This window comes from Lepisosteus platostomus, chromosome 4 (genome assembly GCF_059453375.1).
Source record: "Lepisosteus platostomus isolate fLepPlt1 chromosome 4, fLepPlt1.hap1, whole genome shotgun sequence".
NCBI lineage: Eukaryota > Metazoa > Chordata > Actinopteri > Semionotiformes > Lepisosteidae > Lepisosteus > Lepisosteus platostomus.
Genome location: NC_142614.1, coordinates 23269992 through 23293615, shown reverse-complemented (window position 1 = coordinate 23293615; position 23624 = coordinate 23269992). Strand labels below are relative to the sequence as shown.

The following is a 23624-nucleotide window of genomic DNA, read 5'->3' as shown; positions in this document are numbered from 1 at the left end:
GCTGGTCATGACTGTGTAATTATATGAGATTTTATCTGTGGCAGTAGAGCAAACAGTCGAATAGCAATATGTTAACTGTCAAAAGGTGCCTTTGGTTGGTAACCAAAGACAAGTGCTCTAATTTCATTTGAAATGAATAATGTGTTGCTTAAAACAAGGCCAATTTAGTCTTATGTGATCTCATTTTTATATTTTGAGCTTTACATTTTGTATACGCAAGTAGATTTTAACAGATGCAACGTTACCTTCTTCTTTACCTACTGTAACTATGATACAGTATATAGCAATTTTAAAGAACTGAGTTTTTGTTAAAGAATCTGCTCTGGTCTGTTTTTGCACATGGTAAGTGTTTGTTATTCAATATTAACACATACTTTAATTTACATCAATAAAAAATGCAAGGACAAAATATGAGAATATATAATTAAAACCATAGAAGGTAAATTAAGGGATGTTATTTTTAAAATGATAAAATGCATTTTAAGACATTTATAGTAGAATATTGAGTACAATTGAGCTCACTACCTTACTACTGCTTTGGATTAGTCCAGAGAAGAGCATCTAGTTACACTACATTATTATCTTAAAGGAGTGTCTTACACTTACAGGCTGAAGGAAACTAAACCTTTTACTATGAGGAGACCTGATCTAAATATTAAAAATCCTCATAGCCATTGACAACATCAGTGCAGTAGACTTCTTCATATTGAACATATTGAAAATATGATTAACTGAATTCTTAGGACTTTCTTATGAAGGGTCCATTTGTAAAATGTAAACAGTTGAAAAAATACTCAACGTATCACATTCAATAGCAGCGTTATGAAAATAATACACCAAAATATCATAGCACAGTCTAAATCGAAAAAATATTTTTTTTTCTGCGTACAGAAACAACTCTCTCCCATAATTGCACTTTGGGTTAAACATGTGAAGTATTTTTTTATAATATTCACAAGAGGGCACTCTTTCCTTTTCCTAAAAGAGTCATGTTATAATGCTTCGACAGGATATATGACTATATATTTTTATTGCATATTAAAATAGGAATCTACATATGACTGAAGTGTGCACATACTGTAGGTGTTAATAAAGTATATTATTCGAAATTAAAACAGCTAAACAAACAAAAACATTAGGAAACCGTAACAATTTGGGGTTCGTATTAATTTCGAAAATCATTTCCAAATGTAAAAAGATTCTGGGGACCTGATTAGGATCAACATTTCATATACCTGTTTTCTCTATACTTTTATTCAAATAATCCTTGCTTAACAGACAATTTTATCCAGAGGGATGTACAGTATTGTACAAATACAGGGAGAAAAAGGGGTGTTATCTCACGCAATTTGGTTTCTTAACCATAGAATTTGTCACTGTATAAGCTGTAGGGGTCTCGACCATATACAGTACAGTATTTCCTTTTCCTATGACATACAGTAGATAACAATTTACAATGAGAATGGTAAGGTTGTGAGTAGCCCTGTCGCTTCACAGCTGCAGGGTCCAGGGTTCGAATCCGGCTATGCCAGTGCAGAATTTACAGATCGAGTGTTCGCGCTTCACACAGTCAAAAGACATACTGTACAGGATACACAATTACCGTCTGCAGTCCCACAACCGATCTGGGCAGCGAATTAGATTCTCTAAGGAAATAAATGCAACACAGGTTTTGAGATCCTGTGCCTCCTGGTTTTTGTTCCAAGCGAGTTCTTCATTATAGTATAATTTCTATCTGCTACTCGTTTTCAATTTTGCTTTCAGGTCTTACATACAGTACTTGAATGGGGGTGGAACTGGTATGCAATCTGTACCTATTTCTGATATTCAGAATGATCCTCATTCAGGTGAGACCTTTCAGGTGACCATTAAGACCTGCATAAAAAAGCATTGTGGAAAAGATGAATACGTTGTCGTTTCCACCCGCGACAGTTCATCATAAAGTGGTACTCTTTCAAGAGCTGCTTAGAAGCACGTAAGGGAGCAAAATCTTAATTATGAAGTTGAGGAGAAACCGGGTGCAGTTTTACAATACACATGAAGTGGAGTGTTTTTTAATCCAGGGTTTACGTACAGGTAAAAAAAAAGTATGAATAATCAAGCACATTAATTATAGGCATCAATTAGCACCAGGGATTACGAGCTACTGTACTGTATGTTATCATGAAACGAAGCAGTCTATAGGGTCGGGAGGCACTGCTCTGAAGCAGTGGTGCATCGAGCCAGTCGCTGTGGACCCGCAGTGTCTGCAGGTTTTCGTCTCATCTCCGGTCTGAAAGACCTGCTTGAACTGATCATTATCTTAATTAGATCAGTTTAACGCTTTTCGAAGATGTTCGGTTGTTGGTCGTTTAAAAGAGATATAACCTATAACATCCCCTGAGGTCTGGCCATTGAAGACTTGGAGCAATACACTTCCCCTCCAAGCAAAAAGCGCTTGCAGAGACAATGGATAGATGGATTTAGGATTTTCAGTGATGAATTTCCCCTTGTATAGGGAGGTGTTTGATCCTGAAACAAGTCGAAATAATGTCAGAATTAAAAATAAAGAGCACTCAGTTTCCACTGTGATGATGTTGTATAACTTTCTCACTTTTTCCTCATGTAAATACAGTATATGACTTTTTTCCGTTTATTGACACGCTCCTTAATGTAAACTATTCTAAGAATTATTGTCTTTGCAGTTATTGAATGTGTATATATATACACACACCTAGCGTGTATTTTGTTTCGTTCAGTTTATAATACTGTAGCGATATTCGCATTCCTCTATGAATTATACCATACAGTACACGTGAGTATTCCAAGTTGATAGTGAAAAGGTGTTTCTGCTACTACTAGTACGTTCATCTTTATCCACGGCTATACTTAAGTTGTACCAGCTTTATTATTTTATTGGTGTTTTTGGACGGTCTTAGAACATGCATACGTTTATGTTTACCGGGAAATAATTTACTTTCCTCTGTCCATCACAAAATCACAAAGAACACCGGTTTCTCTCGCACTTGCAAGCAGTTGTACAACGGAAAAGCAAGCAGCCGCCTCTGCAACACTTCTTGACTGACACCAATATTATCCAATGTATTAAGACACAATTGTGTCCAGTATCCAATCAGTGTGAAGAGGGGTGGAGCATTCTCGGAATAGCCATCTAAATGACGTCATGGATGAACAGCTGGTCTGTTGCAATAACTGAAAATGTGGAAAAGCATAGTGATATAAAATCGTATTCGTGGTTTTTGGAAGTAAACATTTAGTGTGCCATGATGTGGAAGCTGGGTGATCCTGGTTTGGATTTGGGCTGCCTACAGCTCCTGTTGCTTGTTTACATCTATCTCTGCTCGCTCGGAGGTGAGTCATTAACTGGTGTTAGAATGAGATTTCTATCTAGTGTTGATGCAGTGGAGCTGTCCTTTGTGGCGGTACTGAAATACTTCGGAGAATTGCACAGTGATAGGGGATATCCTTCTCAGACATCTGTACGGTCACAAACTAAGAGTACTGGAACAGGCTGTACCTCTTCTCCGCAAAGAAATCTCTGTACAATGACGTTTTCTATTGTCTTCCATAAATGTCACTTATGCATATATTTATGTAAAATAACGTTAAATTAAGAATTTTAATTAGTAACGTACAGTACTTGGAATTGAACGATTAGTAATCATACATATTGCAATTCTAGAAACAAAATATTTAGGAGTAGCTGCCCTTAACACTTTTAAAACGACTTTTGATTGAGGGACGCAGTTCGGTTGTAAATACGGTGTTTACTGCTATAGGTACCGGTAAGGTTTGCTTGTTTTCTTATTGCTATTTATACTCTCTTTCTCATTGTAAGATCTTAGACGTCATGCAACAGTTTTTATGTCACTGGTGTTGATAACGAGTTTAAAAGTAAAGATGAGAAAACATTTGATAAATTTCTTTCCGTTACAGAAAATAATAATCATTATTAACGTTTTCTCCATTGCTCTTCAGTACTATTCCAACTTTTTCATTCTGAAAAGCAGATGATTATAGCGGAAACGTAACCGTTTTATAATGTTTAATCGCATTTTCGTACTTCATATTTGTACGGGTATCTTTTAAAATGTTTTAGAAATCCATCTCTACCTACAGTAATATTTGTCTCATCGTACCACTTGCAGCAAAAAAGAACTTGAACTCCGACTAAAGTAAGTTTTTTTTTAACTGAACCAAGATAAGTACATTAGTTATAGTTTTATCTTCTTGTGAGCGTTATTCAAGGGTGAAATCTACAGAAAACCTGCTGGAGATGTAAGTGAATGAGAGACAAAAGGAGCAGCTGCGCAGAGGTTACTTTGGCAGCATTCTACGGGAAGCCTGATGGATGACTTGTGGTGCAGACTTTAGATCATAGGTGGCAGGCAGACTTGTGAACAGTGGGGAAAATTATAGAAAAGCCATTTCTGTCGCTCAGAAACAAAAATGGTCGCCAAGCTCCCTCTCTTTATTTTGCTTCTTTCTCCACTTATTCGAGGTAGCAAAACTGTTTTAGTCCAATTGTACTGTAAATACTCAGATTACTGCAGCTATGACAGCAAGTAGGAATAATACTGTAGCTGTGATTTTAAATGTTTAAAAGTTCACTTAAATTCAAGTTTTGCAAATGTTTAGATTAACTACACAGCAATGACAATAGAGATGTCCGAAGACTGAAATGACAAATTCTACATGTTGCGGGTTTTTCAGAAGAAGAAATGTTGACTTTGAAGGATTGAGCTCACTTCGTAGCAATCACCATAACAAAAGAGTTGAAAATGTATTTTTTGAACTGATGAGCAATGGTGCTCATAGATATTGACACTGCTTGTTCCAGCCCACAACCCTTTTGATTAAAGGTTTAGTTACAAAGCCGTAAAAGCAAGGCAATTAGTCTCTGACTCAGAGCATGTCTGAGCCAAAACCTATACTGCTGTGCATTACTGTATCAAGCTCAAAAAGCAGTGATAACAAAATCTTATTATATTAATCTTGTCTCTTGAAGAATTAAAAAAAATACTTTTATAATTCTGTGATAAAAAGCATAACAGTGATCGCCCATACAACACAGAGGTTATTACAACCTAATAATTGATTATTGAATATATTTTTTAATCTATCAGTGATTGTGCTTAAGAATGGGTGTATGTATCTTTTACATGCCTGTCAATGCCTGTAAAAAATAGGATGATATTAAGTGTATTTGAGATGTGTTTCATAATATAGAACCCCAAATTTAAAACAGCTTGTCTATTTGAGTCCTAGTACCCTGTAATAATCAGGGTAAAGATCTATTACTGTTCTTTGTTCCAGGTATGTGGATGTCATTTTTAATATGTTTTTAATGTGAGTCACCCTTTTTATTAAGATAGGATTTTTTTATCTTAATATAAAAATCATATCTTATCTGTTTGTGGCAGTATGAGCCTCTTGTTTCTTGCACTTTTGTTTAACATAAATCCATTTTCAATTGACTTATCCTGGTAAATAATGGTTTACTGACACAGTTATACAGATGTAGGGGATGTGGTTGTTTCAGATACTTGTTCCTGAGATCTGTTTGGTGAGGAGGGCTACATTATTGAACAGAACAGTAGGACATACAGTATGTGCTGGAGTTGACTGGTGGTTTGGACAAATGTACCCACATGAGCCTGTCATTTGTGGGATGCCGCTGTAATTTGCTCAGGCTAATTTTAAGTTATATCATTGGCTGCCTTCAAACTGTCAATACAGCAAGTGATGTTCAGAGTACAAATAAATAGTATTGGGTGTGACGTGCTAACAAGAACAGTGCAAACACTGTGTTCACCAGAGTAGAAGATGAGGAAAATGCTCAACAATTGTCTATTAAAGTAGGAATAAAAACCTTTATAGGTGACAAAAGAAAAAAAGTGGTGAGCCAGCCACCCTTCATAAGAAGGAGCATATTGATAAATTGTTCCCATTGATAATTTATTGATGGAAGCAGCTGATGTGGAAATCCAATGATTCTTTACTAAAGAGTGGCCAGCAGAGGCTGACTGACAAAAAACAATTACTTAAAAGGGGGCTCAGAATTAAGTCAGTATTGCATTCTTTTTGTTACATTGACTATAGTACAGACTGTGCAGTGTCTCCATTTCTCAGTCCAAATGCTGCACTGTAAAACAAAACACCTCCCTTCACGCCTTCTTTCCTTTTATTCAGCCACTTGTGAATTATATGAATTACAATTAAAGCAATAGCATTTTATTAGCAAGTATAATTGATTTTGCACCTTTCAAATGGACCATGGCTTTGTTGAGCTGGTTGACATTTTATTATGTCAACCAATCAGGAAATGAAGTTTAAACTTTGTCCTCAATGAAATGACATGCCAGGTAGTCTTGAATATAAAATCCCTAAACATCTGTGGTTCCTTTTCATTGTCAGTCATTTTATATTTAGGCTTACTTGTACATTGCTATATAACTATATTTCACTTTTCTTTTGTTCAAGAGATGCAAGGTGAAAGCCATTTTACACAAAGCTTTCTAGATAATTGGCAAAAACTTGTAAAATCCAATTTAGTGAAGAAGTAATCACCATTAAGCCTCCACGTGCCATGCAAGTGGTTAATTTAAATATAACCTTTTGAAAAGACAATAGAAAGACACCAAAAGACTAATTATCTTTCCCCTTTAGTGGTCTAGGTTGGATGCAAATTGTGCCTCAACTCTGTGTGGTTCAATCCAAAATAACAATCCTTCCAATTGATAGCAGTTCACTGTGGAGCCAAGAGAGACTGTGTTTCTGCTGAAAAGTCAGTTTGTCTCTTTCTAAACAAAAATAATTTTACTGCGATACGTGGGATGTTCTTAACTGGGCCAGTGGTAACCTTGTAATCCATCATGTTTGTACAGATAGCTTTTGCTATAGAAAGATCTCCAGGCTGAAACCTCCAATCAGTCAGGTGTTATGTTTACAGATTAAGTGCAAATGTTAAATGAGATATAATAACGAATATAATATTTGTGGAGATACATTTTCTTGAAGAGATATAGTCCTATAGTTCAAACAGAACATTGTGGAAAAGGAACCGCAATGACTGAAGGCAGACATGGCTAGTCACTGTTTTCTTCCTCAAATTTGTCAGAGCTCCTACTAGAGAGAGTGCTTGTATTACACAGTATAGGCATTTCAAACAACCAAGAAACAATAAGAAAAACAGGTTGAGTCTGAAAAATAAGAACTTTACATAATACAGGTCACAGATAAGAAGAGGCCATTTGGCTCAACTTACAGTACCTCTCTGGCAGTTATTAGTTTCTTGATCTGTGGATCTCATTCAGCAGTTTCTTGAAGGCCAGTGTTTTAGCTTTAACAATGTTGTGGTAACTTGTTCCACATTCCCACAACCTTTTGTTTAAAGAAGAGCCTTCTGTTCTCATTTTAAATGCATTTCCATATCATTTTAATTTGTGTCCTCTGGTTCATGTATTTACTATTTATTCTGAAGGATTTCACTGCACTGTTTTTGTCAATAGCTTTGAGGATATTGTATACTTTTATCAAGTCCCCTCATAGTTTTCTCTGTTCAAAAAAAGATTACATATTTTTAGCCTGAAAGTGCAGGACACTCATTTATGTCCTGAGATGTGTCTGGATGCTCTTCTTTGGTCTGATTTCACAGGAGCAATATCTTTTCTCTAAAGTGTAAAAGAAACCCAGTAGTACACTAAACCAAGGTTTATCATTTAAGATTAGCAGATTATGAAAAAATTACACAGTTTTGAAGAGAAGTACAATGGGATACATTTGAAATAATCAGTGTTGAATTGATTTATAAGAACTAAAGTACTGTATGTAAGAACACTTTAGATGTATCCCATAAGTAAGTAAATCAAAGGCAGGAGAGCGGTATTCCATATTATTTAATAAATCAATGAAGAAAATTATGAGGAGAAAGAAAGTACTATATAAAATAATTTAAAACAAACAGAATCCAGTAAAAGAAAAGGAATGAATTAATGGAATAGCCTTTGGCTTGTCACATCCCTAACTGGAAATAAATGGCTTAGTGATAGTGAACAGATAAATAAGCACAGGTAAATATGTCACTATCAGGAGAGAGGTACAAGAGAATATTGCAATACAGGCTTAAATAAATAGTAAACAAAAGTTTTTTTTTTCAGTATGATAGTGACAGTAAAGGATAAAGTCAAGTGCCTCAGAGATAACAATGGGAAATCACCCAGATGTTACCAATGAATAAATCAACAAAATGCCCCACTGTAGGCAAAGAAAAAGTTGGTATTAACATAGAAGAGACACATGTATTAAAAGTGTAAAAAATACTTAAAACACTTAAAGAGCCAGATGGTATTCTAGGAATTATTCTCAGAGATGTGCTTTTTATATGCTATTAACTTAACTATGTTACACTGCAGAGTAGATTTTAGCAATGGATGGCCCTACTGTATGTGGGCAAGGTACTGTATCACAAAACAAGCAACAGGGAAATCCAAAGTCGTGGTCAAAGACTAGCAAAAGGGTCAAGAGCCAAAAATACTAGGAGAAACTTCACAAAAGGAGTCCAAGACAAATTCCAAAAATCACAGCCAGAAGGGTAGCCAAGTCCAAAAGCCAGGAAGAACTCTAGAGTAAATATCACAACAGCAGGTCTATGACTCACAAAACCTGAACCAATACTGAGCACTGAATAAACAGGAAGCAGGGTTTAAATACAGTAGGCTGGAGGGGAGGCGTGGTGATGAGTTAACGAGATGTGGTTAACCTACGCCTCCCCAGAGTGGATTAAGTACTTGCTCTTGGTTTGGGTGTCCTCTGGTGGTGGGATGTTGGAACTGTAACACCCTACAGTACATGCAATCGCTTAAATTCGATTATAATACCTGTTGACTGGAAAATTACAGATATAGTGTAAATCTTGTAAATCTGTAAAAAGAACATAGAATCCAATCTATTTATTACAGTCTAAATTCTAATTGTTTTGCTTCTATTAGTATCAGTTAATTAATTTCTAAATAAAACTTAATCATATATTCATATGGAATAATGGCATCTTTTTCTTTTAACATAGAAAACATGGATTTTAAAAAATAGTTAAACAAGATCTAACTTGTCAGTTTTGTTCATTCAAGCAACATCAGTAATAGATACAAATACCTTGATAAGGTACAGTACATTTAGATTTTCAGAAGGCTTATGATAAAGTTTCTCATTAAAGATTAATTCTTAAATTGCAAGCATTGACAGTAATGTATGGCTTTGGATTGAGAACTGATTAATGGATAGGAAACAGTGTACAGATAAAGGGTGTGTGCTTAAATTGGGGTAATGCAATTAGTGGTGTACCACAATGATCTGTATTAGGACCACAGATCTTTAACCAGAATATGTCTGCCTGTATACAAATACTATGCACAACTTTCTTAACCATATTACAAAAAGAAATAGCTGCCCTAGATTCAGAAAAGAGCAGCAAAATGCATTCCTGGGCTTAAAGGAATATTCTGCATTGACAAGCTAAAAGAACTGTATCACTTTGGTCTTGAACAGAGAAGGCAATGAGGGATTTCTTCAGAATTGACAGAGAAACATAAACCAGAAAACCCCACTGAAAGATATGTGGAAGTGAACTTAATATTCAAAACAGAGGCATGTTTTTTACACAAAGGGTTGTGGGAGAATGGAGGAGGTTAGCAACCAGTGAGTTATACAGGTTAAAAGGCTTCATCTCATTTGTACCCTCTCTTAAATTCTAATATTTTCATATTTGGAACTGGCTTTATGTAAGAACATATTAATGTTTCATAGCAAATTGCACCAGGGCATCTAGTAAGTTTTATTTTTCTCAGAACCAGACTTCTTATGTACATAAATCTCACACTCATCAAATGTGATTGGTGATAAGTCACAAGTTTTATTTATGAAAATATTGTAAAATAATATATAAAGTGAGAGAAATAAATGATATTTTCTGTATCTAAATATACAGTATGTAAACATAATTTTTACTTGAATTTTAAGAGGAATAATATTTCGATAAGAGATAACTAAGTACAGGTAGTACTAATATACAATACAGCAGGTCCAGTATTGTGAAACAAAGCAGGACACGCTCAGGTGTGTTATGAAGTGCCTTGTTGAGATATCTTTTTAAGAGGCTTAAGACCTATTGGGATAATGCTTGAACTGTCATGTTTTTTTTCAGATTTATTACTTACCTTGTAGCAGAAGATTAAATAAATGTCCTTAGCGGGCAGCACAGAACTGAACATCAGGCAAGAAGATCACCCTTATACACAGCCTTTTTACTGGGAAGATTAGGACAAAGAATTTAATGAGAGTGCAAATAAATATCTCTCGTTGATTAGATGTATCCTGTGGGGGAAAAAGTCTTTGCTGATCTTGACACAATTCAACAGAAAAGAAGAATGAATAAAAAAATGACATCTTAATTGAATTAATATATTTTTAATTTCCCCTCTCTAGTGTCAATGTTTTTCTGCACAGCTTTCGGATTTGAATGGAGAGCACTAGAAATTTTCCCCATGCCATAAAAACACCTCCTGCTCAATGGATGAAGTGATCAGATTCACCACATAGATTTTTGTATGTTGTGTGTTCAAAATATACTGTAGCTGCTTGGATTACATGGCTGAGAGATATGTAAATTTAAAACTTCCCAAGATTCTATAGACTAAATCTCACACCCTAAGGGGGCATCAGTTTTCTGAGTGAAAAATGTGGTACAGGCTGATTCTAATCACTGGTGTGAAAAACTGTTACTTTGCAGACAAATAACCTTGAAGTCAAGGATTGTGATAGGATAAAAGCATTTTTAAAAATGTAAGGAACAATTAACGATCAGAACAGTTCCTATTTTATCTGAAACACAGATGTACATGTACAGTACAAGTAGAATTTTTCCATTGTGCTTCTTGTTATCTTTACAGTAGGTTTTACCAGTATAATGTTGCTTCGAAATGGTGACATTGTATAACAAATGTAAAAACGTTTTGTCTATGTGAGCATTCCAAAAAATAACATTTGATAATACAAGTTTTGTTTTGACTAAACCTTTACATTTATTTTTTCTGTTGTTGATGACAAGTTGTTTTGTTTTCTAACTCTTTAAGATATCCTATTCAAACTTCAGTTAAAAAATATCATTTATGTGATGACCATTTTTGTCCTAGAAATCATAGCTTTTAAACGGTAAGACAGAGTAGTTATAAATACTTAATGCATAAATACTTTAAATAAAATACTCTTATAACTTATGATCAATGATGCAATCTAGACCTAAGGACATAATTTACATCAAGAATGGTTTGATCCACAAAACATGTATTTTGTTTCACATTTAATTTCATTAAGCAGACAAGCCACCGTAATGAAAACTGCAACTTCAGTCAACATGAAGTCTATAGCTAAACAATGTTCTGAGCTATAAATTGCCTTTATTCTTAATGATCATGGCAAGAAGCTTCTTGAAAAACAATTACACGGATGCTTCCACATCTCAGCCCATTCATTACCCTCACAGCAATTTGTAAAATAAAATGACAAGTCCTTTTAATATCTAGCACATTGTAATTCAGTTGTAAACCCATGTATTGCTAATGTCTAGTGTTTCTGCACTATCACCATGGATCAGAGGGAATATAATTTGCCGGGACACTAAATATATAGATGGTAAATACTTTACTTGCTTTTCCACTGAACTCATTCTCCCATTAACTGTGATATACATGTACTGTATATAGCAAATAGAATATGTAGACCATATTTGGAAATGTGGCTATGGATTAAATTGATGACAAATGAACAACTATTGTCACTATTTCGTAAAATGTTTTTATTAATGTATAAAATTGAAATAAATTTGATTGTATAAACTAAGTGTAAGTCTAATTAAAGTGTCTTCCTTCAGGCTAGTTTTATGAGAAGTCAATCTTAGATTGTACTTGGGAGAACCTGTGACCTATCAATCACATTCAATTATGGACAAGAGAGCCTAGACATATTGCTTTCTATTATGGCTTGGGTTTGGATAGCATTTTCTCTTCATATCTTGAAGAAGATGTGTCCTTCAAATGATTCAGGGCTTTATACCGAGAGAGTAGGTTTGTGGAGACAGAAGTAGCAAGCCAAGATATTTTTAAAAGATAAATTGGCTGTTTTAGACCAGAGTGTTGCAAAAAAAAAGGCAAGCAAAAAATGTGTAGGTGTAGGAATTTGTGAAATATATATTCAGCAAATACAAACAACGATATAGTGTGACAGTCCTTTTTTATCAAACGTACATTGAGTGCTGCTGTGAAGTTTGTAGAAGTTATTTTTCTGTTCTGGGAATTACAAGTACAAGAAAACATGATAAGCTCTGAAGCCTTAGTATGTGCAGCTGTAATAAATCATATTATTCTTCAAGGCATGGATTTATTATTTTGTGGATAAAAATAACAGATTAATTCATTTTACATTATGAGTCATTTTTTGTTTCAGTAGTGTTCTCTATTTTGATTAAGGTACTGTACAATTCCTGACCCATTATCCAAAATGACTAAATATGGAATTTATGAAGATATCGAGAAAGGTGTCCTTATATACATACTTATAAAATGTATCTTGTTTTTATGTAAGTTGTTTCTATAAATTGTTTTTTGCATGTCTACTATTGTCCAGTTAATGTCAGTCCGAACTGGAATAACAACATTAACAATAGAAGTATTTAAATCAAATATTTCTGTATAAGATAAAGAAAATAAGTAGGAACTTTCTGTTTGCAATATGAAAATGTTAATATCTGGATTCTTATGGATTAAAAAAATCATTTCATTCAGCAACCTTACTGAGAGATAAAGTGTTATTTCAGCATACTAAGATACACCATAGCAAATGCATAATCAAAGAAAATATACTGTAGCTATAGTAGCTTTGGATTTAATGAGCATGTTTTCCAAAAATCATTACATGAATAATAAGGAACAACAAAATACATCTTAGCTGCAATTCTATTATTTTGACCTCATATTCGCATAAAATAAAACTTCTGGTAAAACATTTTGGATCGTAACACATTTTAAGTAGGTGCCAGGTGGGTGTGCTGTTCATTTATGGTAATGCAATGGAAATTGTTTGTGCTTCATAAACATTTCTAACCAGCAGCAACAGCATGATGTATTTCCATCATAAAGGCATAAGCCTTGATTCTTAGACAGCAATACTCTGATTGTAAAGGCCTTCTGAATGGCCTAAAACATGAATAGGTCCTCTCAGCTTGTTTACCTCTCAGCTGTTATCAATTCATGAGGATTGCAGTGTGTGGGCTTTGTCCAAAAAGCTATTATGACAGGAATAACAGGCATCTCAGAAACCATGATATTACATAATCATACACTGCAACGTCACTGCACAACCATGAGAAATCCTGAAAAGAGCTTGTTATTGATTTTTTTTTAAAGCCTAGAGAGTATAATTGATTAATTCTGTTGTGATATAGTTGATCCAAAAATGCTCAGACCACCAACGAGATAATCTCTAGCAGTTTTTGTTCAACCTGAATGAGTGAAGGTCCTCCACAAAATCATGGCCCCAGATGCTTTGTTAACAGGATTATTAAATTGACCAAAATTATTCGTCTTTATAATGAAACTAGGTTTTTTTCTTGAAAAGCGCATCTCACAATGTTTACTTTAATCTCCAGAAGCCAAGGTACCCTGTTAAACATGAAAGGAACTGAGTTTTTCTATGATATTTAATCAGGCCCTCAACTGGTTTATCCTGTGGACAAGTTGGATTTAATTGGAGGAACTGATAATTCTCACAAAGAGTCTTCTGTAGGTGAAAAAAAGCAACAGCCCTTTAGAAATTTTCTAATGCCCAGCATTAGGAGAACTACTCTGTTTCTTTCTCTTTCTGCTGAGGCAAAAAGGCTTTGATTTCTCCTTCAATATGTGATAACTGCTGTGAAACTACAATCATTTGTAAAATTTGTTTATGTTTTTTCAGCTGTGTCCGAGGAAGAAAAAAAGCTATTTTTGTCACAACATCAGTGAAAAGTATTTATTATACGGTGTTCTTGGAAATTTGTTCTCTTCCTTACATGTTTTAATTTAGTGATAATGGGGTGAAAATTAAATGTTAACTAATACTTATTCTGTCTTTACTATTATGCTTCAGATATCTTTCGAGTCAATAAATCCTTTGGTATCCACTTCATTGAAAGTTTTTATCGAATTACCATTGTACATTTTAGAGCATCTTTGCTAATTTATAAAAGAGTTATTTATTTGTCAAAGTAATTAAAAAACAATTGAGACTCATGTTTGGGGGGGGGGGCAGCATAGTGGCTTGCCAATTAGCAATGCTGTTTTACAGCCCTTAAATCCTGGGTTAGATTTTAGATTTGGGTGCATCATGTGTGAAGTTTGCATGTTCCTTTGGTTTAATTGGTGTCCCTAAATTGTCCGAGTGTGTGCGTGACCTGTGATGAATTCCGGTTCCAGTTCCCTCCAGCCTTGCACCCTGTATCTGCTGGGTTATAGGCGCCAGCTTGCCTCTACCCTCACAAGGGGTGTCTTCATGTTTTCAACATTTTTTTAAAGCAGCAGCACCTGTAGAGCTGGGAGTAACTGTTAAACTGGTCCGATGAGTCAAATAATGAGCCGATTTTCCTTGTTAAAAGTGAAGGTGGAATAAATACCATGCAAATGCACCAGCACTCCAGAAACACAATTGCAGATATCCCTGTTGTACAAGATGTAGCAGATACGAATGGACGTTTTTCAATCTTTTAAATGAATAAGACTGAAGATGTGAATAAGGGCCATTCATACCTTTTTGCATTAAAGTAAGGTCTTGAACTTTAGATCCATTATGGAGTTTGGAAGGCAGCCAAGCCAGCAGCTTTTTAATGGTGAAATATGAGTCTTTGTTTTTAATTTTATATTATTTTTAATTTTATTTTATATTAGTTTGATGTTGCTGTATGTATGTTTAGAGGAAATACTGCAGAATTGATGGAATAGAGTACAGCTCTAGCTTTTACTTTATTAAGATGGCTTCCTTTCTGTGCCTTTGTAACTACTGTAGGCTCATTTAGTAAAATGAGCCACTATGATAGTGGCTTAGTCCTCAAAAGTTTTTTAAGGCACAAACAACCCACTGTGCTGTTAAATCAGGCTCACCAGATTCACTCTATTATCTGTGTACTGTTTGGCTTTGGGGTATTGTGAAAAGCTTGAGATACTGTATGGCACGTTGAAAACCATCTAGGGTTCAGTACACATGATGCTCTTTCTTTTGTCTAAAAATATTCATGTACTGTATCACTAACTTTCTTCCAGAATTTCCCTATACCACCATTATATTAATGTAATTTCTAGATTTACATTGGGAAAAATCAATATTCTTAATCTTATTACCTTTAAATTCCGAGTAGTAATAACTGGCTTTAATAGAATTTCTTAATGGCATACTGCCAGTATTATCTCCTTCTCTCTAATGTTAGAGAAATAGGGCTTGTAGGGCTCAGGTCAAATGCACTGTGGTTGGATTTCTTGCAAACACTAAATGTAGGCTGTACATCATCCAGTATTTGTATATTTAACACATGGCAGATCAAAGTCTGTCTTCTGGGAGTCCCAGGTTATGGTGGGCTGAATGTTTGGCTGCATTCAACTAAGGACATGAAAATACAAATGAGAGAAGGCCATTCAGTCTGTTTGTGTATGCTTTGTTTATAATCACACTTATCTTAAAATCAGTAAAAGCACAAATTTATTATGTCAACACATCAGTCTGCATTCATTCTTCGCTTTAAGTTTCAAAATAACTACTGTACTGTACATCAATGCTCTCAAAGGGATCTCTTCCATTTGTTTACTTACACCTATGAATCTTATGAACTCTACATTATCACATATTGCCGTTATAGGCATTGAACAGAAACACTAACTGCAACTGACTGTCGCATGTGACTTCATGTCTAAAGGTGCTAATGTACGGAAATAACAGTTCAGCAACCATTTTAATATTTAGCACCCATCAATCATGGGAAGAAAAACACCTCTTTTACAGCTACATTTGTTAATAAATATGAAACACATTTAGTCACACTATACAGTAGATTAACATACTGCAGCTATTGTCACATATGGTGTTATGATTGCAGGCAGGTATTTTCTATGGAGATCATGCAGTCTGATTTGAAGTGCTGCTGTGTTAATTAGATTTGATCAGGATGGAGGCAATCTTCAGAAGAGTTTGATAGCTGATGATAACTACTGTACTTTGTTTTTTATGTAACCAAATAAAATTACTTAACTAAAGCCTTGTGTGAACTACAGAGTACATATTCATGCTATTAAATAAAGCTCAAAACACCATGAAGGTACCCACTTCAGCTCCAAAATAGTTGCTGTTCATACACCAAAAGAAAATAATTGGAAAATAATATATGATTCCAGCTCTAATTTCAATTTTCATTTTACCGGGTCATGGTTTCTAATGTACTTTCCAAGATATTGACTCGCAGTGTTTCATGATAACATTTTAATTACAGTATTAACCTTTAATTTGTCAAATGTATGTCTGTTTAAGGCAAAGAACATATTGGTATAGATTATGCAAAGCTCATGACTGTCTTTCTTTCCGCCAATACTGTATAATCAAACCAATAAGGTATGAGGCAAAAGACCAATAAGGTATGAGGCAAGGGCATTAACATTGTTTCTCAGACTAATTTAGGAACTAGTGTGTTTTTGAAACATGAATAGAATTTCTATTTAGTATGAAACTTTGTAGGTTGGCAACTGCCTTTGCATTTCAGGGAAGATACTGCATGGTTTTTTTTTAATCCATGTTTTTTATGAGTGTGTGCCAGTCAGCACAATCAAAAGACTTCAAGCAAAGTCATAAGCCATGGCCATAAAGCTCAAGAGGACTGCAGTTGGACGGAAAACCACAGATTGTGTTTGTGGCTCGATAAAACACATTACAAGCCAGCTGTTAAGGTTTATATCGCAACCTTTATAGACAATATTTGTTCTACAGAGGATAGAGATGAGCAGGGTTTGTTTTGAAAACATGACAGCTGTTTTGCTCGCGGTCATGCAGAACCGTGTCCGCTGAGGAGGTGTTCATAACAACTGAGGCCTGACACATTATGGACAGCGTTCCAACACGCATCAGTTAGAAAATCATAAAGAAACAGGCAAATACATTATATTGAGCACAATTACATCGCTTGTGTTTATTCTAAATAATAATAGGAGGAAATATATTATGTACTTTCATGGAAAGAAAAAAAATGACCAATTTATGTGATACGGACTGCAAGTATGACTTAATCTGCTGTGTGTATTCAAAGTTCATGTTCTAGTCTACACTGTTGCCCATTCTTGGTAGGAAGAACTTAAATATGGCTGCAGGCTTGATACTGATTTGGAAGAGGAAGCTCTATCATTAACTGTAGCTGACTCCACCTTTCTGAAATCAATAGATCCCCAGTTTCTCCTGCTTATTACTGTACATACTGTGTGAAGAATAAGCAAACGTGCTTTTTTCTTACATTTTTAGATGGCAATTGATTGCTTGAAATCTGGTTGTTACACAATTTGTATGTTTTTACAGAAACAGTCACAAAACCGACAATAAACTGAACTGAATCAAGCGGTTAACATTTTAAAATAATGTGTTCAACATCACATCTACTGTATGTTTAGTTTCCCAGTTAAATGGACAATTGAGAATGTTTCTCTTTTTGTAACAATACAATCAAACTTCTTTTACTAACCTATTGTTGTATATGTTATTTACAGTAAATTACTGTAACGTATTGTGTTTCATGTACAGTGCTAAATGAATAATATGTACAATATACAGTATTGTTCATTTGATGACACGTTTTCACAAACTCTGAGCTGTTTTGGCACTGAATTTTTATTTCTGTAATATCAATTTGAAGATTGTAAATTCATCATATCTATGTTCAGAAAAGCTGGACAATAATCTTATATTTTAAATAGATTTGTTTGTGAAGCTAGAGCATGGTCTGAATGACCAAATACCAATTGTTTTAACTGAATAAGAAAGAAAGAAAGAAAGAAAGAAAGAAAGAAAGAAAGAAAGAGAAAATGCAGGAAAGAAACTGTCCATTCAAAGTGTTTGACCAGTAAGAATGCCTTAATGATAGCTCAAAATCTAAATGCTACTAAATGGATAAATCAGTACATATACTGTAGATGGCATGGAAACTTGTCTTCACTTTTACATGATAGTTGCATTATGTAGCCATATGAAATATAATGATTTCCTTTTCTAAAGGATGTTCATTTTATACAGTATGTGTTTATATGTGTTAAACACACCTGTATTTCTACAATTCATGTTTGCATATTGTCAGCTGGTATTTTTTTTCTGTAAGCAATGGACAAATATTGCAACATGAAATAGTTTTCCCTCAGATGTACAGTAACAGCTCTGTAAAGCAGTAAAAAAACAAACAAAGAGGAATCAAGAGCTGTCTTTGTGGTGGGCTTTGTGCAGTTTTGACCAAAGCAATTCAGAAAATTAGATTGTACAGTATGTTGTGTATCATGAAATCTGTGATAAATACTGGCTTCGGATACACTTTGTCCAAAAGACCTTAAAATATTGTTTAATTAATCTAGGCTTCAGCATTTCTAGATGTGAGTAGTTTAAACTCCTTATTCTGCTTTCATGTCCAGTACATTATTTGCAAACAAGAGTGGATTGGTAATAATAAAAATTAAAATGACTTGAGGCTACAAAGTGGAATAACTATGAGCATCATAGGTGTTGCAAGTTTATTCTGTAAAGCAAAGTTTTAGATGATGAATTACCTGTTTTATCTAAATGAAAAGAAATGGAAATTTTCATACCAGTCCCGCAGCAATAAGCGACATTATAGAAAGCCACAGGAAATATGTAATTGTTGACCAAACCTGTGGTATATGAAGACAGTTTAGTTTAAAATCTCACATATGACCAACAGCGTAATAATACAATCTTTTAATATACAGTATGAAATACCTTGAAATCCAAACTAAGGTTTAGCCAAAAATAATATCAATTCAGTTTTCCCAAGACAAGGTGCTGCTTTCTACAGTACCTTGCCTATTCAGCCATATTTCTTTGATTTGAAGAATTTATATAATATACTGTATTGTATATTGTATTTCTGCTATAAAAGGTGACTAAGAAGTTATTGCGTATCAGTTTCAAGCACTTAATTGACATTCCGTGCTATAAATTAGGCTTTATTATTCGTGGGAAGTGAAGTTCTATCTCCCACATGCACTTGGTTGAACTAGTCCAATTTTGAGAACAACTGAACTGACATCACAATTATGAAAAGATGGTACCCATCTAAATCTGTGTTTCAAGGGGATTCATTAATTAGACTATATCAAAATAATTATTTTACATATATCAAAGATTTTGTCTTGTGAGTCGAGATTTCCATTTGTCATTTAAACATTCATTTATTACAGCTTTAAAAACATTATGTTGAAGTACTGAGATATCAACAGCTGTACCCATTGCAACTCGCAGAGGAATGATTTTGTCAATATGAAATTCAAGAAACCCAATTCCTAATTTGAACGTATTGGCAGGAGAGGGGAAAAAGGCCCATATGCATAGCGGCAGAATGGGGGATTAGCCCGGGCACAGCAGTTCAGGAGTCGTGTAGAAACCAATGCCTTCAGGCAGAAGACGAGGGGCGACCTGGTGCTAGGTGGGTCTCAGGACATCCGAACGTCAATGCTGAGTGAAGGGGAATGAGTGACCTGGAAATATATAGCCCCAGAGAGAGAGACACCGGAAGGACAGCAAAGCACAGGAAATTAGGGACAGAACAGAGTAGGAGCGCCCTCTGGCTGCAGAGGATGTGACACATATCTGATTCATGCCACTTCTTAAATGGAATTAATATTGTTTAGAAAATACTTTTAAAGAACATTTCTATGTGATGCTGTACGTTCAATAGAGAAGAAAGAATCAACTTATATTTTTTATCAGTTAATTACCAATCTGCTTTCCATGAACTGTTTTCAGTTCTTTTAAATTAAGCAAAATACTATCCACTGAGGATGCCTGCTCCCAGAGCAATAGATCACAAGAAAAACAGATCTAGGGCATTCTTTCGTCACTTATTTAGCCTATTTCACATAACTCATAATAGACATCAAATTATACATCCTATACTTCAACTTTCAGTCTAGATTTCCATTTTCACTTGTATGTACATTAATATTAAAGCACCAGAAATCTGTCTTCTTTATTAGATTTCTTTTTTTTTTCCTTATGGAAGACTGACACCACATCCCTTTAGCAGCACTGATCCCGAAATTGGCTCACATTCCTTTCTCTGGATTCTGTCAGGTACAATATATTAAATGGACTGAATACAGAAACTACTTCCTTCTGGCATCATTCAATATATTGACAAGTACTTTTACCAGTTGCATATACATTCTCAGATGCCGACATTTCCATATTTGTATTGTATTTCCTGCGGGAAGAGAATTCCTTAGCAAAGGCAGAAAAAATTAAAAGCTGCTGATGACTTAAGTAGCTATTAATAGGGTAAAATATTACATAAGATTTCTAGGCCTTTTTCTTCAGAATTAACAAAATTCTTTAGGCCCCACATTCAAAATACTTTGCTGCTTAAGACCTTTTTGGAAGCAATGATGATTTAAGCACCTATGGGCTATATACCGTATATAGAATTATTTGTATTTGCACCCTCTTTTTGCATTTCTACTGTACAGTTGTGGTCTGCAAGATGGAAAGTGTGTAATGTTATACAGTATTTCACATAGGAGGTCATTCAGACCACAGACTCTAATAATATGGATTGTTATAATCCTTTGTTTCTTTCATATTACTCCTTTACATATTACTCCCTTTTAATTTAAATTTGGAATCCCAAAGTGCTGTTCATGATGACTGACCATACACACACTCATGCACTCACTAACCTCGGAGAACTGGCTGCCTGTCAGTCCACTTTGCTCCATGTGCAGGCATGGGTCCTGGAATCTCATTTCTTCATTCCTCAACTTTTTGTTTTCAGTCCCAAAGTAAATGAAAGATAAAGGCACCTGGCTATGGAGTAAAATCTCTCAGAGAATGTTGTGCTGGCGAAGTGTAGCCAAGTCCCCAAAGGGCTTGCCAGCAACAGAGACATGAGAGCGGCAGTAATAGGCTGTTAAGTGGTCAAATCAAGAACATGCACAACAAACACCAAGTATGCATACCCTTTGAAAGGTGTTAGTCTGATTAATTCTTTCAGACTGAAAATCTGAAGGTTTTGGTGCCAGCTGGATGTATTTTCAAATTATACCAGTCACTGTAGTGGCAGTGTCAGAGGACAAGTTATGGTTTCTGTGTAGTCCAATTCAGTCTCTTGTTTTGCCAAATTTGTGCTGTTGCTCTAGAATGGCAACCTCTGCTGTCCTCATTCTACAATCCCGGTCAAGGCTTTTACCTGAGCCATGCAGGAACTTTTTTCTAGTTTCTGGGTAAAAAAAAAGTGGATCAGTCTTTATAGAATCTGGGTGCAAGAATGAGAGGATCTGTGAAGACGTGCCCATACACTGACACCAGTGAATCAATTAAACCATTTCTGCAACTGTAATTTGGTTTTGTGTTGAATTCACCTATTACAATAAAGATCCAAGTGAGGTGCTTTAAAAAAAAAACAATAACAGCAAAAAGCAAGTCTCAAAAGATCAAAACCACTTTAAAAAATAGCCAGATTTCACTTAATGTACTGTAAGAGGACATACAGTGCCTTGCGAAAGTATTCGGCCCCCTTGAACTTTTCAACCTTTTGCCACATTTCAGGCTTCAAACATAAAGATATAAATTTTTTATTTTATGTGAAGAATCACCAACAAGTGGGACACAATTGTGAAGTGGAACGAAATCTATTGGATTTTTGAAACTTTTTTAACTAATAAAAAAATGAAAAGTGGGGCGTGCAAAATTATTCGGCCCCCTTGCGTTAATACTTTGTAGAGCCACCTTTTGCTGCGATTACAGCTGCAAGTCGCTTGGGGTATGTCTCTATCAGTTTTGCACATCGAGAGACTGAAATTCTTGCCCATTCTTCCTTGCAAAACAGCTCGAGCTCAGTGAGGTTGGATGGAGAGCGTTTGTGAACAGCAGTTTTCAGCTCTTTCCACACATTCTCGATTGGATTCAGGTCTGGACTTTGACTTGGCCATTCAAACACCTGGATACGTTTATTTGTGAACCATTCCTTTGTAGATTTTGCTGTATGTTTGGGATCATTGTCTTGTTGGAAGATAAATCTCCGTCCCAGTTTCAGGTCTTTTGCAGACTCCAACAGGTTTTCATCCAGAATGGACCTGTATTTGGCTGCATCCATCTTCCCCTCAATTTTAACCATCTTCCCTGTCCCTGCTGAAGAAAAGCAGGCCCAAACCATGATGCTGCCACCACCATGTTTGACAGTGGGGATGGTGTGTTGAGGGTGATGAGCTGTGTTGCTTTTACGCCAAACATATCGTTTTGCATTGTGGCCAAAAAGTTTTGATTTTGGTTTCATCTGACCAGAGCACCTTCTTCCACATGTTTGGGGTGTCTCCCAGGTGGCTTGTGGCAAACTTTAGACGAGACTTTTTATGGATATCTTTGAGAAATGGCTTTCTTCTTGCCACTCTTCCATAAAGGCCAGATTTGTGCAGTGTAAGACTGATTGTTGTCCTATGGACAGACTCTCCCACCTCAGCTGTAGTTCTCTGCAGTTCATCCAGAGTGATCATGGGCCTCTTGGCTGCATCTCTGATCAGTCTTCTCCTTGTCTGAGCTGAAAGTTTAGAGGGACGGCCAGGTCTTGGTAGATTTGCAGTGGTCTGATACTCCTTCCATTTCAAGATGATCGCTTGCACAGTGCTCCTTGGGATGTTTGAAGCTTGGGAAATCTTTTTGTATCCAAATCCGGCTTTAAACTTCTCCACAACAGTATTACGGACCTGCCTGGTGTGTTCCTTGGTCTTCATGATGCTCTCTGCGCTTTCAACAGAACCTTGAGACTATCACAGAGCAGGTGCATTTATACAGAGACTTGATTACACACAGGTGGATTCTATTTATCACCATCAGTCATTTAGGACAACATTGGATCATTCAGAGATCCTCGCTGAACTTCTGGAGTGAGTTTGCTGCACTGAAAGTAAAGGGGCCGAATAATTTTGCACGCCCCACTTTTCATTTTTTTATTAGTTAAAAAAGTTTAAAAAATCCAATAGATTTCGTTCCACTTCACAATTGTATCCCACTTGTTGGTGATTCTTCACATAAAATAAAAAATTTATATCTTTATGTTTGAAGCCTGAAATGTGGCAAAAGGTTGAAAAGTTCAAGGGGGCCGAATACTTTCGCAAGGCACTGTACCTTACCTGCATTGGTGATGTGAAGGTTTTAGAGCATATTCAATCATGCAGCTGGAGGTTTGCCATTGTAACCGGGCCTGGTTGATGTCCTTCATTCCTGATACAAGTTCGTTCATGATTTTAACAGTTCTTCGCACTCAGAACCATTTTGAACCATACAGGTATGTACAAGTAAAG

At 35.4% G+C, this 23624-nt stretch overlaps 1 protein-coding gene across 1 annotated transcript in view; it reads left to right on the top strand.

Annotated features, from left to right (window-relative positions):
• The first annotated feature begins 3158 nt into the window (after window positions 1-3158).
• tmem8b (transmembrane protein 8B) overlaps window positions 3159-23624 on the top strand; it is a 148559-nt gene continuing 128093 nt past the window's right edge. Inside the window, exon 1 of the mRNA XM_088629065.1 lies at window positions 3159-3351. Within this exon, the coding sequence (XP_088485191.1) occupies window positions 3264-3351 (88 nt within the window). The 5' untranslated portion in view covers window positions 3159-3263. The remainder of the gene's footprint in view (window positions 3352-23624) is intronic.